Here is a 16290-nt window from a genome sequence, read left to right on the forward strand (position 1 = left end):
CGAGGGCATGAGATGAAGAGACCTTGAAAATTAGCCCACGGGTTATGGGAACAGTTCAGTGTTGGGGTGAGTGAAGCTCTCCCCTCTGGTTGGTTGTACCTAAACCTGGTGGTGTGAGTCCTGAGGCTCCTGTAGCTTCTTCCTGATGACAGCAGGGAGAAGAGAGCATGATCTGGGTGGTGGCTGCCCTAGGTAATGGACGGGTTCTATTTTCACAGATGCCCTTAAATCCAGTTTGCCCATAAGTCAGAAAATACACTTCCTGTGATAACAATCCCTTCAGGGATATAATTAGAGACTGCTTATGGCAAATGCTCTGTGCACGACCACAAGAAACTGCAGGGCTCAGCACATCACAGAAACCATGGGGTCTGTCTACACTTCTCACTGCCTCAGTAATGCATCCAGCATAATCAAATTCCCCCTCTCTGGACAGTGAACGATGGAATAAAGGGGGATCCATTAGTGGAAGTCGATTTCTCATATAGTAATGAATGACATCAAAATCACAGAGCAACAAATTCAGAGAGCTGCAGATACACAGAGATCCATGCAGTACCTCTGCAAAGATGCTCTGCATAAGTGATCAGCATCTCTGGCTTTATCCTCCTTCCTTCCCAGCCCTGATGAAGGAGTTTGGGCCAAGGCGTCAACTGTTTATTCCCCTCCATAAATACTGCCTGACCTGATGAGTTCCTCCAGCATTTTGCGTGCGTTGCTCTGGATTTCCAGCACCTGCAGAATCTCTTGAATTTATGCTGTGCTGCCTTGTTATTCCTCTTTTGTGTACACAATTTATTTTATAATTTAGCAGAATTCTACATCTTTGCATGGTACTGCAGTACAAAATAACAAACTCCACATCATATATGACAGTGATTATAAAACTGATTCTGATTCTGAATTACTGGAGCCCAAGTTTCCTTCAGCAAAGTGCCACCAAGCTGCACACGTGTTGATGATTGAGGTTTGTTCCCAGGTTGGGAATGTCAGATACAACGGTATATTGTTTGTTGTCTTTCTAGTCCTTCGAAGGGATTGGAATATAAAAGAAAGCATGTAATGTTGAGACTTCATAAAGCATTGACAAAGCCTCACTTGGAGTATCGTGAGCAGTTTTAAGACTATAAGACATAAGAGCAGAATTAGGCCATTCAGCCCATCGAGTCTGCTCTGCCATCCCATCATGGCTAATTTCCCTTTACAGAAACCATGCTGACTTTGACTTCTTTTTTCATTAGTTTCCACGTACATCAAAACCACATCCTTAACAAAAGACTCCAACCACTTTCCTAACCACTGAACGTAGGCTAACTGGCCTATAATTTCCTTAAAGAGTGGAGTGACATTTGCAATCTTCCAGTCCTCCGACCATGCCAGAATCAAGTGGTTCTTGAAAAATAATGACCAATGCATCTGTTACCTCTTCAGCAACCTCTCTCAGGACTCTGGGATGTAGTCCATCTGGTCCAGGTGACTTATCCACCTTAAGACCCTTGAGCTTCCCTAACACTGATAGCAATGGCACTCACTACTACTCCCTGACACTCACGGACCTCTGGCACACTGCTAGTGTCTTCCACAGTGAAGACAGATGCAAAGTACCCATTAATTTCATCTGTCATTTCTGTGTCCCCCATTACTACCTCACCAGCATCATTTTTCAGTGATCCAATATCAACTCTCACCTCCCTTTTACTCTTTACATAATTGGAAAATCTTTTGGTATCCCATTTTACATTATTGGCTAGTTTACCCTTATATTTCATTGTTTCCCTTTTTTAGTTGCCTTTTGTTAGATTTTAAAAGCTTCCCAATCGTTGCCATTTGAGAACTTCTTCTGTGGGATATATGTATACTACACCCTTGTGAACGATTCCCAGAAACTAAAGCCATCTCTGCTCTGCTGTCATCCCCACCAGTATCCACCTCCAATCCACCTGGGCAAGCTCCTCTCTCATGCCTCTGTAATTCCCTTCATTCCATTGTGATACTGATACATGTGACCTATGTGTCTCCCCCTCAAATTGCAGAATGAATTCAAACATATTATGATCACTGCCTCCTAAGGGTTCCTTTACGTTAAGCTGACTAATTAGATTGGGGTTACTACACAACACGCAATCTAAGAGGCCTTTCCCTGAGTAGGCTCAAGCACAAGTTGCTCTAAAAAGCCATCTCATAGGCTTTCAACAAATTCCCTCTCTTGCAATCCAACACCAACTTTATTTTCCCAATCCCCTTGCATATTGAAGCCCCCAATTACAATTGTGTCATTACCCTTATTACATGCCCCTTCCTGCTCCCTTTGCAATCTCAACTCCACATCTTGGCTACTATTTTGAGAACTACATATGATTCCCATAATGTTTTTTTACCCTTCTTAACTCCGCCCACCAAGATTCAACACTTCATTACCCTATGTCACCTCTTTCTAAAGATGGAATTCCATCTCTTACCAACGGAGCCACACCACCGCCTATGCCTTCCTGCCTGGCCTTTCAACTTAAAGTATATCCTTTGATGTTAAGCTCCCAACTGTGGCCTTCTTTCAGCCACGACTCAGTGATGCCCACAACGTCATACTGACCAATCTCTAATTGCACCTCGAGTTCATCCACCTTATTCCGAATGCTACGCGCATTTAAATACAACACCTGCGTTTTCACCCTTTTGAATTTTGCCTCTTTGGTGCAATCTAACTCTTTGCTCTAAATGCATTTGTACCCAATCATTGGTTCGTCCTTCTTTACATTCATGTTAAACCCATCATCTACTTGTATACCAGCTGGCTCATCCTCAGCTCTATCAGACTGGCTCCCATCCCCCTGCCATATTAGTTTAAACCACTCCCAACAGCTCTAGTAAACCTGCCCGCAAAAATATTGGTCCCCCTCAGATTCAAGTCCAACCCACCCCTTTTGCACAGGTCCCACCTGCCCCAGAAGAGGTCCCAATTATCCAGAAATTTGAATCCCTGCCACCTACTCCAATTCTTCAACCACACATTTATCTGGCACCTCATTCTATTCCTATCCTCACTGTCACGTGGCACAGACAGAAATCCTGAGATTACTACCCTTGAAGTCCTGCTTCTCAGCTTCCTTCCTAACTCCCTGTCGTCTGTTTTCAGGACCTCCTCCCTTTTCCTACCTGCGTTGTTGGTACCAATGTGTACCACGACTTCTTGATGCTCACACTCCCTTGTCAAGATATTGAGATGTTCAAAAACATTGCATATCTGGCACCTGGGAGGCAAACTACCATCCATGTTTCCTTTTGGCATCCACAGAATCGCCTATCTGTCCCCGAGTACAGAGACCCCTATTACTGCTGCCATCCTCTTCAGTAACATGTCCAAACGACTGACATCCTGTTGCATTCACCTCAATAATGAACAAATACTTTGAGAGGCTGGTCAGGGGTTACATCAGCAGCTTGCTACCACCCACATTGGACCCCCTACAATTGGCCTACCGACACAACTGATTGACAGACAACGCAATAGCCACAGCTCTACATACCGTCCGTAAACATCTGGAGAAGAGGGATGCTTATGTGAGAATGTTGTTCTTGGACTACAGTTCAGCATTCAACACCATAATTCCCTCCAGGCTCGACAAAAAGCTCAGAGACCTCGGCCTTCACCCTGCCTTGTGCAGCTGGATCCTGGACTTCCTGTCAGATCGCCGGCAGGTGGTAAGAGTGGGCTCCCTCACCTCTGTCCCTCTGACCCTGAACACAGGTGCCCCTCAAGGCTGTGTCCTAAGCCCCCTCCTTTACTCCCTGTATACCCATGACTGTGTCGTCAACCATAGCTCCAATCTGCTAATTAAATTTACTGACGCTATTACATTGATTGGCCTAATCTCAAATAATAACAAGGCAGCCTACAGAGAAGAAGTCATCTCTCTAACACAGTGGTGTCAAGAAAACAACCTCTCCCTCAACATCACAAAAACAAAGGAGCTGGTTGTGAATTACAGGAGGAATGGAGATGGGCTAACCCCTATTGACATCAATGGATCTGGGGTTGAGAGGGTGAACAGCTTTAAGTTCCTCAGCGTACACATCACTGAGGACCTCACATGGTTTGTAAATACCGCTGTGTGGTGAAAAAGGTACAACAGCGCCTCTTGCACCTCAAGATGGTTGAAGAAGTTTGGCATGCGTCCCCAGATCCTAAGGACATTCTACAGGGGCACAATTGAGAGCCCCTTTATGTGCTCTGGTATGGGAACTGTACTTCCCTCAATCCCAAGACTCTGCAGAGAGTGGTGTAGCCAGCCCAGTACAACTGCAGATGTGAACTTCCCTCTATTCAGGACATTGACAGAGACAGGTGTGTAAAAAAGGCTCAAAGGATCTTTGGGGACCTGAGTCACCCCAATCACAAACTGTTCCAGCTGTTACCATACGGGAAACGGTACCACAGCGTAAAAGTCAGGACCAACAGGCTCCAGGACAACTTCTTCCACCAGGCCATCAGACTATGCTATAATGACTGTCCTTTTGTAAATACTATTTATTACAAATTATTTTAAATTGCACATTCAGACAGAGACGTAACATAAAGATTTTTACTCCTCGTGTACATGAAGGATGTAAGAAATAAGGTAATTCAATTCAAATCCCTACCCTTCTGAGCTACAAGGCCAATCTCAGTGCCAGAGGCACAGCTACTTTTGCATCTCCATGTAGGTCCTCTTCCCCCCCCCCCCCCCAACACACTTAAAATGTACTTATTCTTGAGGGGGTTGTAGGACAGCCACAGGGGCACTCTCCACTGTCTGACATTCTCCCTCCCCTCTCCTGACAGTTTCCCATTTATCTGTCTCCTGTAGCCTTGGGGTGACTACCTCCCTGTAGCTCCTGTCTATCACTACTTCACTCTCCCTGACAAGCTGAAGGTCATCGATCTGCAGCTCCAGTTCCCTAACACAGTCTCCAAGGAACTGCATCTCGATGCACCTGGTGCAGATGTAGCCACTGGGGAGGCTGGGAGTCTCCTGGAAATCCCACATCTGACACCCAGAACAGAACACTGGCCCTGTGGACATACAATTATTCTCTCAAGATTTAAATAAGAAATAAAGAATGAACTTACCTCCCTACCTTGCCTCTGCCCAATCTGACTGAAGCCTTGTTGGCCTGTTACGAATGTGCCACAACTCTGAGGGGCCGAAGGGTACAAAGTCGCCCCCTCCTTTTTGAGAATCACAAGATCGCTATTAATTCGGGTCTGGGACCCAGGAAATGAGAGAGAATCCACAAGGTTTGGAATGTGTCCTGGCCTCAGCGAAACAAAACCACTGATAAAGGCTATTGTCTCTTGGAGACGGAATTGTGTATTGAGTACTGTACTTCATGGAAGCCCTCAGGGGACGACCAGAGTAGGCTGGTTGAGGGATTGCATCATCCCAACCTGATTGACATCTGAGACCCAGTGAGTAAGGATAAAAGAGGGTCTGGGGAACAACCCCTTTAGACGCACCAGGAGAAACGCTAGAAATCCCGTGACAGCGTTTAATAGCGACAGCCGGTGGGGGGCTCGTGTGCGTCCTTCCCGTGCCTGGGATTGGTGGGCTCACCACGGAAGAACGGCTTAGCTAAAGGAGAGGCCACAGGTCAACGGCCACACCAACGGGACTCCGACGGATCGAAATCATAAAAGGAAAGCCGGCAAGTTTTTCTCCCAAATCTCTCTCTCTCTCTAACCATTGCAACCCAGCGGTCGGTCCCCAACGGCTGCAGCCTGCATGAACTGAGTGACTTTTATATTTCCATCGGACAATACATTATCCCCTAGACAATGATAGAGCGTATTTCTTATTGATTATTATTATACCCACACTTTTAGATTTAGTATTGACAACGTATATTATCTGTATATTTGCGTTGATAGTATTCTGTGTATTTTTACGAATAAATACTGTTAAAAATAGTATCATCAGACTTCAATGGACCTCTCTATCTTTGCTGGTAAGTGACCCAGTTACGGGGTTCGTAACAAGCCAAAGCCTTACAACTCTGCCTCAGACTACTCCAACTACGACCGCTCCCACAGTGACCGCTCTGCTAGCGGTAACTCTGTTTTACAGAGACTGGGCTTTTAAAGATCTTCACCGGACCCACACAGGAATGCTTCTGTTGCATCTGTGCAGTACTCAACTGTTGGGCCCCTTATCTAAGGAAGGATATGCTGATATTGGAGAGGGTTCAAAGGAGGTTTGCGAGAATAAATCAGGGAAGGAAAGGCTTATTGTATGAGGAGCATTTGATGGGTCTCGGTCTGTACTCATGGGAATTCAGAAGAATGAGGGGGGATCTCATTGGAATCTATCGAATGTCAAAAGGCTCAATAGAGTGGGCGTGGGAGAGTCTAAGACCAGAGGAGACAGCTTCAGAATAGAGGGACATCCATTTAGAATGGAGATGAGGAGGAATTTCTTTAGCCAGCAAGTGGTGAATCTGTGGAATTCTTTGTCACAGGCAGCTGTGGAGGCCAAGCCTTTGTGTATATTTAAGGCACAGGTTGGTAGATTCTTGATTGATCAGGGCATGAAGGGATATGGGGAGAAGGCAGAAGACTGGGCCTGAGAAGGAAAATGGATCAGCCATGATGAAATGGCAGAGCAGATTTGATGGGCCAAATGGATGTTCCTGTATTTTGTGGTCTTATGACACGAGAGAGCACAGATGCTGGAAATCTAGAGGAATTCAGGGGTCAGGAAGTGAGCAATTTGGTATCGGTTTATTATTGTCAAGTGCACCAAGCTACAGTGAAAAGCCAGTGACAGCCAACGCTTTGGGTCGAGACTCTTTGTGAGGATGGCGCACTAGTGTAGCAGTTTTAATTCCTGCCACAATCTGTAAGCAGTCTGTACATTCTCCCTGTGACTGCTCTGCGTTCTCCCCATATTTCAAAAATGTGCGGTTTAGACTTAGTGAGCCGTGACCACCCTACACTGGCCGCAGAAGTGTGGTGAGACTTGCTGGCTGCCCCAGCTCATCTTCCGACTCTGTGTTCCAATGTTTCTCTGTACACGTGACAAATAAAGCTGACGATTTTTGTAAATTGTCGGTGAGGAGCTGATGCTATCACTTCTTCAGCTCAGGTAGGCAAGGTCGGTATGGACGGGTCGGGCTGAATGGACTGTTTCCATCTCAGGTGGCACATTGGCGCAGCAGCTACTTTACAGGACCAGCGCTCAGCATTCAGTTCCTGCCACTGTCTGTAAGGAGTTCTTACGACTTCCCTGTAATCCTCCAGGAGCTCTGGTTCCCTCCCACATTGCAAAGATGTACCGGTTAGGGTTTCTCAGTCGTGGGCATGCTACGTTGGTGCCGGAAGCAGGGTGACACTTGCGACCCGCTCCCAGGACAATTTTGTACTGTGCTGGTTGTTGACACAAGTGACACATCTCACTATGCTTAGGTGTTTCGATGTACATGTGACAAATAAAGCTCATCTTTAACTCACCAGCTGATTTGACTTTCCTTGCTGATTTTAATGGCGTCTTGGACCTCCGTCTCTCTGAGTGTTTCGGGAATGCTTTCATATCTTTGGCCGTTGAAGGCCTTGAAGTTTGGGAGTCATCTTTCTTGTCCTCAGACTGCAGAAACAGATACAGTGCGAGTTAGAGACACTATGTGCAGGGCGGGGTTAAAGGTCACAGTGCATATAATTGCAGTAATAAGGGAAAAATATCATCATGTGGTCACTCTTCAGTCTAACAAATTGAAGACCCGCTGTCTGGGAGTCTCAGGCCAGAGACCAACGGGAGGCCCTGAGGTAGCCTGTCCTGGGGTTGGAGGCTTGACAGTGAGAGTGAATGGGGGGGGGGGGGTGTGGGTAGGTGAGTGAGAGGATGTGAATAGACCTTGTTTTCAGTTACTGTTGCTCATGGTTCAAGTGGTGCCTCTTTCGATGACGTCGAGGGATGTTATCGAGATTCTGCATTTTTGGATTGGACTGTTGCGTTTACAAACTGTGGACTGTTTTTTGCTTATATGGTTTCTATATTCTGTGCTTTCGCCTATTCTTTTGTGTTTTGGTGTGTGAGGGGAGGGGCTTCAGGGGCTAACATTCTTGTTGCATTTTGTTATTTTTTTTTGTGTGGGAGTCTGGGGTTGGGGGGTCGATGTTCTGTTTTGTATGGAAGTCTGGGGTTGGGGGGGTCGATGTTCTGTTTTGTGTGGGAGACTGGGGCTTGGGGGGGGTCGATGTTCTGTTTTGTGTGGGAGACTGGGGCTTGGGGGGTCGATGTTCTGTTTTGTGTGGGAGACTGGGGCTTGGGGGGTCGATGTTCTGTTTTGTGTGGGAGAAACGGGGTTTGGGGGGGTTGATGTTCTGTTTTGTGTGGGAGAAACGTGGTTTGGGGGGTCGATGTTCTGTTTTGTGTGGGAAAACGGGGTTTGGGGGTCGATGTTCTGTTTTGTGTGGGGAAACAGGGTTTGGGGGGGTCGATGTTCTGTTTTGTGTGGGAAAACGGGGTTTGGGGGTCGATGTTCTGTTTTGTTTGGGAAAACGGGGTTTGGGGGTCGATGTTCTGTTTTGTGTGAGGGAACGGGGTTTGGTGGTCGATATTCTGTTTTGTGTGAGGGAACAGGGTTTGGGGGGTCGATATTCTGTTTTGTGTGAGGGAAAGGGGGTTTGGGGGGGTCGATGTTCTGTTTCATGTGGGAGAAACGTGGTTTGGGGGGTCGATGTTCTGTTTTGTGTGGGAAAACGGGGTTTGGGGGTCGATGTTCTGTTTTGTGTGGGAAAACGGGGTTTGGGGGTCAATGTTCTGTTTTGTGTGAGGGAAAGGGGGTTTGGGGGGGTCGATGTTCTGTTTCGTGTGAGGGTAGATTTGACGTTTCTCTTTGAATGACGTCCGTGGTTTTCCTTTGTTTCATGGCTACCTGGAGAAGATGAATTTCAGAGTTGTACACTGCATTTGTTTTTGATAATAAATGGACATTTGAATTGGCTGCCTTGGCACACCCTTGCACGTGTTGGCTGTTAACGCAAACAACACATTTCACTGCATATTCTGACTCTGGCTCTAAATGAAAGGTGCTGGAATTTGGAGTAAACGAGAAGATCCTGGAGTGCAGCAGGGTTGGGAAAAGAGACTGGTAACAAAGGACATAGCTTGTGCTGATGATGAATCAGGGAGCCAGTGATAAAGTTCAATAGTGGAAGATGGGATCAAGGCTGCCTTAACTTCTCCAAAGTCCGGAGATTTGATGAACCACTGCTGTTTTGCTGTTTTTTTGCTGTTATTGAGGTTGAAATTTAGAGAGTGTTGTAAGCATACCAGGCGAGTTTCAGTGAGTGGTTTTATTTTATTTAGAGATACAGAACAGTAACAGGCATATAAGGTAGCAAAAGTAAGTGGGAAGTTGGATGATTGGGAAGCTTTTAAAATCCAACTAAAGGCAACTAAAAAGTCTATAAGAAGCGAAAAGATGAAATATGAGGGCAGACTAGCCAATAATGTAAAGAAGGACACTAAAAGTTTTTTCAGTTATATAAAGATTAAAAGGGAGGGGAGAGTAGATTTTGGAGCACTGCAAAAATGATGCTGGTGAGGTAGAAACGGAGGACAAAGAAATGGCAGATGAACTTAATGGGTACTTTACATCTGTGTTCACTCTGGAAGACACTAGCAGTGTGCCAGAGGTCCGTGAGTGTCAGGGAGCAGGAGTGAGTGCCATTGCTATTTACAAAGGTAAAAGTGCACGACAAACTGAAAGGTCTTAAGGTGGATAAGTCACCTGGGCCAGATGGACGACATCCCAGAGTCCTGAGAGAGGTTGCTGAAGAGATAACGGATGCATTGGTCATGATCTTTCAAGAATCACTTGATTCTGACATGGTCCTGGACGACTGGAAAATTGCAAATGTCACTCCACTCTTTAAGAAGGGAGAAAGTCAAAAGAAAGGAAATTATAGGCCAGTTAGCTTAACCTCAGTGCCTGGGAAAGTGTTGGAATCTATTTTTAAGGATGAGGTTTCGAGGGACTTGGAGACTAATGATAAAATAAGTCAAAATCAGCATGGTTTCTTTATAGATAAATGTTGCCTGACAAATCTGTTAGAGTTCTTTGAGGAAATAACAAGCAGGATGGACAAAGGAGAGGCAGTGGATGTCATTTACTTGGATTTTCAGAAGGCATTTGATAAGGTGCCACACACAAGGCTGCTTAACAAGATAAAATTCTATGGTGTTACAGGAAAGATACTGGCATGGATAGTAGAATGGCTGACAGGCAGGAGGCAGTGAGTGGGAACAAAGGGCTTTTTTCTGGTTGGCTGTCGGTGACTAATGGTGTTTTTTCACATTGTCAATAATTTGGATAATGGAATTGATGGCTTTGTGGCAAAGTTTGTAGATGATACAAAGATAGGTGGAGGGGTAGGTAGTAATGAGGAAGCAATGTGATTGTAGTAGGACTCAGACAAATTGGAAAAAATTTGGGCAAAAAATTTTGGGCAAAAAATTTGGGCAAAATTTGGGCAAAAAATTGGAAAAAATTTGGGCAAAAAATTTTGGGCAAAAAATTTGGGCAAAAAAGTGGCAGATGGAAATTAGTGTTTGGAAATCTATGATAACGCATTTTGGTAAAAAGAACAATAGTGTGGACTATTATCTAAATGGGGAAATGTTCAAACAGCAGAGGTGCAGAGGGACTTAGGATTCCTCATGCAGGACTTCCAGAAGGTTAATTTACAGGTTGAGTCTGCTGTAAAGAAGGCAAATGCAATGTTATCATTTATTTCAAGGGGAATAGAATATAAAAGCAAGGAGATAATGCTGAGCCTTTATAAGACACTAGTCAGACTACACTTAGAGTATTGTCAACTGCTTTAGGCTCCGTATCTCAGAAAAGATGTGTTGTCATTGGAGAGAATCCAGAAGAGGTTCATGAAGATGATTCCAGGAATGAATGGGTTAATGGATGAGGAGTGTTTGGCAGCTTTGGGCTTGTACTCACTGGAATTTAGAAAAATGTTGGGTATCTCATTGAAACCTACCGAATGTTGAAAGGACTAGATAGGGTGGATGTGGAGAAGATGTTTCCTATGGTAGGCATATCCAGGACTAGAGGGCACAGCCTCAGAATTGAGGGTTGGCTCTTTAAAACAGAGGCAAGGAAGAATGTTTTTAGCCAGAGAGTAGTAAATTTGTGGAATGCTCTGCCACAGACTGCAGTGGAGGCCAAGTCCGTCGGTATATTTAAGGTGGAAGTTGATCGTTTCCTGATCAGTCATGGCAAAGGATATGGTGAGGAGGCAGGTGTATGGGGTTGAGTGGGATCCGGGATCAGCCATGATGAAATGACGGAACAGACTCGATAGGCTGAATGGCCTAATTCTGTTCCTATGTCTTATGGTCTTCCGGTCTAAATTTTTCCAGATGTACGATGGAGAACATTCTAACCAGTTGCATCAACATCTAGCCTGGAGGGACCGCTGCACAGGATCGGGAGAAGCGTAGCAGAAAGTTGTAAACTCTGTCAGCTCCATCACAGGCAGCAGCCACCCCAGCATCCAGGACACCTTCAAAAGGTGATGCCTCAAAAACTGGCATCCACCATTAAAACCATAAAACCTAGTAACAGAATTAGGTCATTCAGCCCATCGAGTCTGTTCTGCCATTCCACCATGACTGATATATTGTTCCTCTCAGCCCTATTCTCCTGCCTTCATCCTGTAAACTTTGATGCTGTGATTAATCAAGAACCTATCAAACTCCACCTTAAATATAGCCAGTGACTTGGCCTACACAGCCATCTGTGGGAAAGAATTCCACACATTCACTACCCTCTGGCTAAAGAAAATTTTCCTCATCTCTGTTCTAAATGGATGCCCCTCAATTCTGAGCCTGTGTAAAGAGTTGGAAGGTTGATTGGTGAAATAGATAAAGGGCTGGAGAAGGGGGAAATCAGATGGGAGGGGGTAGAGGGTCCATCCATGCTCATGCCTTTCCTGTAATAGCATGGGCTCTTATCTTATCAAGCATCCTCGTGAGTGGCACCTTGTCAAATGCCATTTGAAAATCCAAATTAGCAAAAGCCACCGACTCTCCTTTGTGTAACGTGATTGTTACTTCTTCAAAGAATTCCAACAGATTTCCCCTTAAGGAAACCATGCTGACCAGGGCTTATTTTATCATGTGGATCCAAGAACCCAAAACCACATCCTTAGCAATCAACTCCAACGTCTTCTCGACCACTGAGCTGACTGGGATTAGCATCCTTTCTTCTGCCTCTCTTCCTTCTTAAAGAGTGGAGTGACATTTGCAATTAACCTGTTCAGAAGAACTTTTCCAGAATCCAGTGATCCTTGAAAGATTATTACTAATGCCTCCACGATCTCTTCAGCCACCTCTTTCAGAACTCTGGGGTGGACCATCTGATCCAGGTGACTTTTTACCTTCAGACCTTTCAGCTTCCCAAGCACCTTCTCCTTAGTCATAGCAACAACACTCACTTCGATCCCCTCACACTCTCACATCTTTGGCATTCTGTTTGTGTCTTCCACAGTGAAAACTGATGCAAAATACTTACTAAGTTCCTCCACCATTTCTTTGCCCCCTGTTTCTATCTCTCCAGCCGTCTGATATCCATTCTCATCTCTCTTTTACTCTTTATATAGCCAAAAAAAAACATGCTTGGTACCTACTTTTGTATTATTGACTAGCTTAGCTTTCTACTTCATCTTTTCTCATTGTATCGCTTTTTTAGTTGCTTTTTGAAAGGTTCCCAATCCTCTAACTTCCCACTAATTTTTACTCTATTATATACCCTCTCCTTTGCTTTTATTCTGTTTTTGGCTTCCATTGTCAGCCACAGTTGCCTCATCCTCCCTTTAGAATGCTTCTTCATCTTTGGGTTGTATCTTTCCTGCACCTTCTAACTTTCCCCCAGAAATAGCAGCCACTGCTGTTGTGCTGTCATCCCTGGTGGTGTCCCCTTCCAATCAATTCTGTCCAACTCCTCTCTCATGCTCTGCAATTCCCTTTACTCCACTGTAATACTGATACGTCTGACTTCAGCTTCTCCTTCTCAAATTTCAGGGTGAATTTGATCATATTATGATCACTTTCCCTCTGAGGGTTCGTTTACCTTAAGCTCTCTGATCAATTCCAGTTCATTGCACAACACCCAATGCAGAATAGCCTTTCCCCGAGTGGGCTTAGCCACGAGCTGCTCTAAAGTGCCATCTCAAAGGCATTCTACAAACTCCCTCCCTTGGGATCCAGCATCAACCAGATTTTCCCAATCTACATGCATATTGAAATCTTCCATGACTATCATGATTTGCCCTTTTGAGATCCCATTATCTACCATTGTAATTTGGAGCCCACATCCTGGCTTCTATTTAGAGGTCTGTATGTAACTTTCATCAGGTTATTCTCACCCTTGCAATTTCTTAACTTTATCCATAAGGATTTTACATCTTCCAGTCTATGTCACCCCTTCCTAAGGATTTGATTTTACTATTTACCAACAAAGCCACTCCACTCCCTCTGTCCACCTGCCTGACCTTTCGATACAATATATACACTTGGATGTTAAGCTCCTAACTATAATCTTTCAGCCACAATTTGGTGATGCCCATGATATCATATCTGCCCATCACCACAAGATCACCTACCTTAAACCATATGCTGTGTGCATTCAAATAGAACACCCTCAGTCCTGTATTCATCACCTTTTTCAATTCTGACCACTGTAACTCATCCCACTGATTCCAATTTTGCCCCACCATCAGGCTCTCCTTCCTCACAGTCTCACTTCACACTGCACCTACTTGTATACCAATTGCCCCACCACTTAGTTTCCCATCCCCCTGCCAAATTAGTTTAAACCCTCCTCTACAGCTCCAGAAAAAAACAACCTGCAAGAATATTGGTCCCCCCCCCCACCTCCGGTTCAGGGGTAACGCGTCCTTTTTGTACAGGTCATACCTTCTCCAGAAGAGATCTCAATGATCCATAAATCTAAAGCTCTGTCCCCAGCACCAATTCTTCATTCATGCATTCACCTGCCAAATCATCCCATTCCCACCCTTACTGGCACCTGGCAGCAATCCTCTTGCTTTTCAGCTTCCTGCCTAACTCCTTACATTCTCTCTTCAGGACCTCTGCTCTTTTCCTACTTCTGTCATTGGTACCAATTTGTACCATGACTTCTGGCTGTTCACCCTCCGCCTTTAGAATGCCGTGGACCCAATCCAGTACAGTCCTGACCCACTTGGGGAGCAACATACCATCTCGGTGTCTCTTTCACATCCGTGTAATCTGCTCCTCTAGTTATGGAATCCCCTATCACAACTACACTTCGCTTTCCCCCCCACCCCGACCCTTCTGAGCCACACAGTCAGAGACACTATTGCTGCAGCTTCCCCCGGTAGGTTGTTCATCCCAACAGTATACTTGTTTTTGAGGGGAACAGCCACAGGGGTATGCTGCACTGGCTGCCTATCCCCTTTCCCTCTCCAGCTAGTCACCAAGGACCTGCCTCCTGCAACTTAGAGGTGCCTACCTCCCTGTAGCTGCTATCTATCACCTCCACATTTTCCCCAATAAGGATTAAGAATTCCACCCCCCCCCCACGTAACCCATGCCCTCTTCTCTTTGCTACCATCAAGGAGGTGGTACTGGAGCCCAAAGAGACATACACACAAGTTTCAGGAACAGCTTCTTCCCTCCACCATCAGATTTCTGAAAAGATCTTGAACCCACAAATGCTTCCTCAATAATTTTCCCTCTTTTTGCATTAGTATTTAATTTATATATACTTCTTATTACAATGAATTGCAATGCACTGCTGTCGCAAAACAGCAAATTTCATGACATATGTCGGTGCGGTGAAACCCGATTCTGACATATATCGAGGTACGGTGGAAAACCTGTTCATACAGATCAAAGCATTGTATTATTCATTGAGGTAGAGCAAGGTAAAACAGTAACAGAATGCAGAGCAAGAGTAACTAAGGACAAAGTGCAGTGCAGGCAGACAATAAGGTGCGAGGTAGACTGCCCTACAGTTGTATGAAGGGAAGGAGAGGGGCACTGCAGGTCAGACCCAGTGTCGGACACTCGTCTGGCCTTCGATCTGGTCCCGAAGTGCAGAAAGTCCCGGCCAAGCGTCATCGGGTTTGCGACCGGCGGGGTCGCTGAAACGCTCGGAGGAAAGCCCATCCAACTCCCAGCTGCTGCGGCTAACGCGGCCAAGTGGCCCCGGGACACTTACATTCATCCTGGCCGCCACAGCCGTTGTCGGCCTCCCGCTCCGATTGACCACCGCTCCCTTCCGGCGTCCTCGGTCTCCAGGGGCGTTGCTAAGTGTCGGCGACAAGCGCTGCTGATTGGCTGCCGCGGCTACTGTAGGCATGCGCGATCCGCTGAATTCCCGAGATAGAGGGCGTTTCAGGTTGAATGTTTAAAATAGTTTTTAACAGACTTAAAATTATTTTTGCTGCTGATATATCATTACACAGGTTAATGTGGTCATATTGCCACTCCAGCACCACAGTGGATTCCTCATTGCAAACTGTTTTATTATTGTGACATGTACAGTGAAAAACTTGCATTGTTCATACAGATCAAATGATTACACCATGCATTGAGCGAGTACAAAGATAAACAATCAAACAATCATGCAGAATAAAGTGTTACAGTTACAGAAAAAGTGCAGTGCACTTTTAATCAGGTATAATAGCACAACGAGACACAGACACAAATTGCTGGAGGGAAGTATCGGCGTTGCTCAAACCTTTTGTATGTGTTGTTCATAATCTACCTCGTTATGACCTTAAACACAACGGACTCAGCATCTCTGAATCGGGTTTAATAGCACTGGCATATGTCATGAAATTTGTTAATTTACCGGCAGCAGTACAATGCAATACGTGATAAATATAGAAAACAAAATAAACAAGTCAATTGTGTATATTAAAAAGTTAAATTAAAATAGTGCAAAAACAGAGATAATAGAAGTGAGGTAGTGTTCACGGATTCAATGTCGGATGGCAGAGGGGAAGAAGCTGTTCCTGAATCGCTGAGTGTGTGCCTTCAGGCTTCTGTACCTCCTCCCTGATGGTAACAGTGAGAAAAGGGCATGCCCTGGGTGACAGGGGGTCTTAATGTGGCCGCCGCCTTTCTGAGACACTGTTCCTTGAAGATGTCTTGAATACTATGCCCATGATGAAGATGTCTAACTTTACAACTTACTGAAACTTCTGTCAATCCTGTGCAGAACCCCCTCTCATGCCAGACAGTGATGCAGCCT

The 16290-nt window shown here is 45.3% G+C and overlaps 1 protein-coding gene across 1 annotated transcript in view; it reads right to left on the reverse strand.

Annotated features, from left to right (window-relative positions):
- dnai3 (dynein axonemal intermediate chain 3) overlaps positions 1-15334 on the reverse strand; it is a 114629-nt gene extending 99295 nt beyond the window's left edge. The window contains exons 1-2 of the mRNA XM_073062514.1: positions 15253-15334; positions 7484-7616 (exon numbers count right to left, since the gene is read on the reverse strand). Of these exons, the coding sequence (XP_072918615.1) occupies positions 7484-7616; positions 15253-15258 (139 nt within the window). The 5' untranslated portion in view covers positions 15259-15334. The remainder of the gene's footprint in view (positions 1-7483; positions 7617-15252) is intronic.
- Between the last annotated feature and the right edge of the window lie 956 nt (positions 15335-16290).

The sequence above is a fragment of the Hemitrygon akajei genome, chromosome 12 (genome assembly GCF_048418815.1).
Source record: "Hemitrygon akajei chromosome 12, sHemAka1.3, whole genome shotgun sequence".
Lineage (NCBI taxonomy): Eukaryota > Metazoa > Chordata > Chondrichthyes > Myliobatiformes > Dasyatidae > Hemitrygon > Hemitrygon akajei.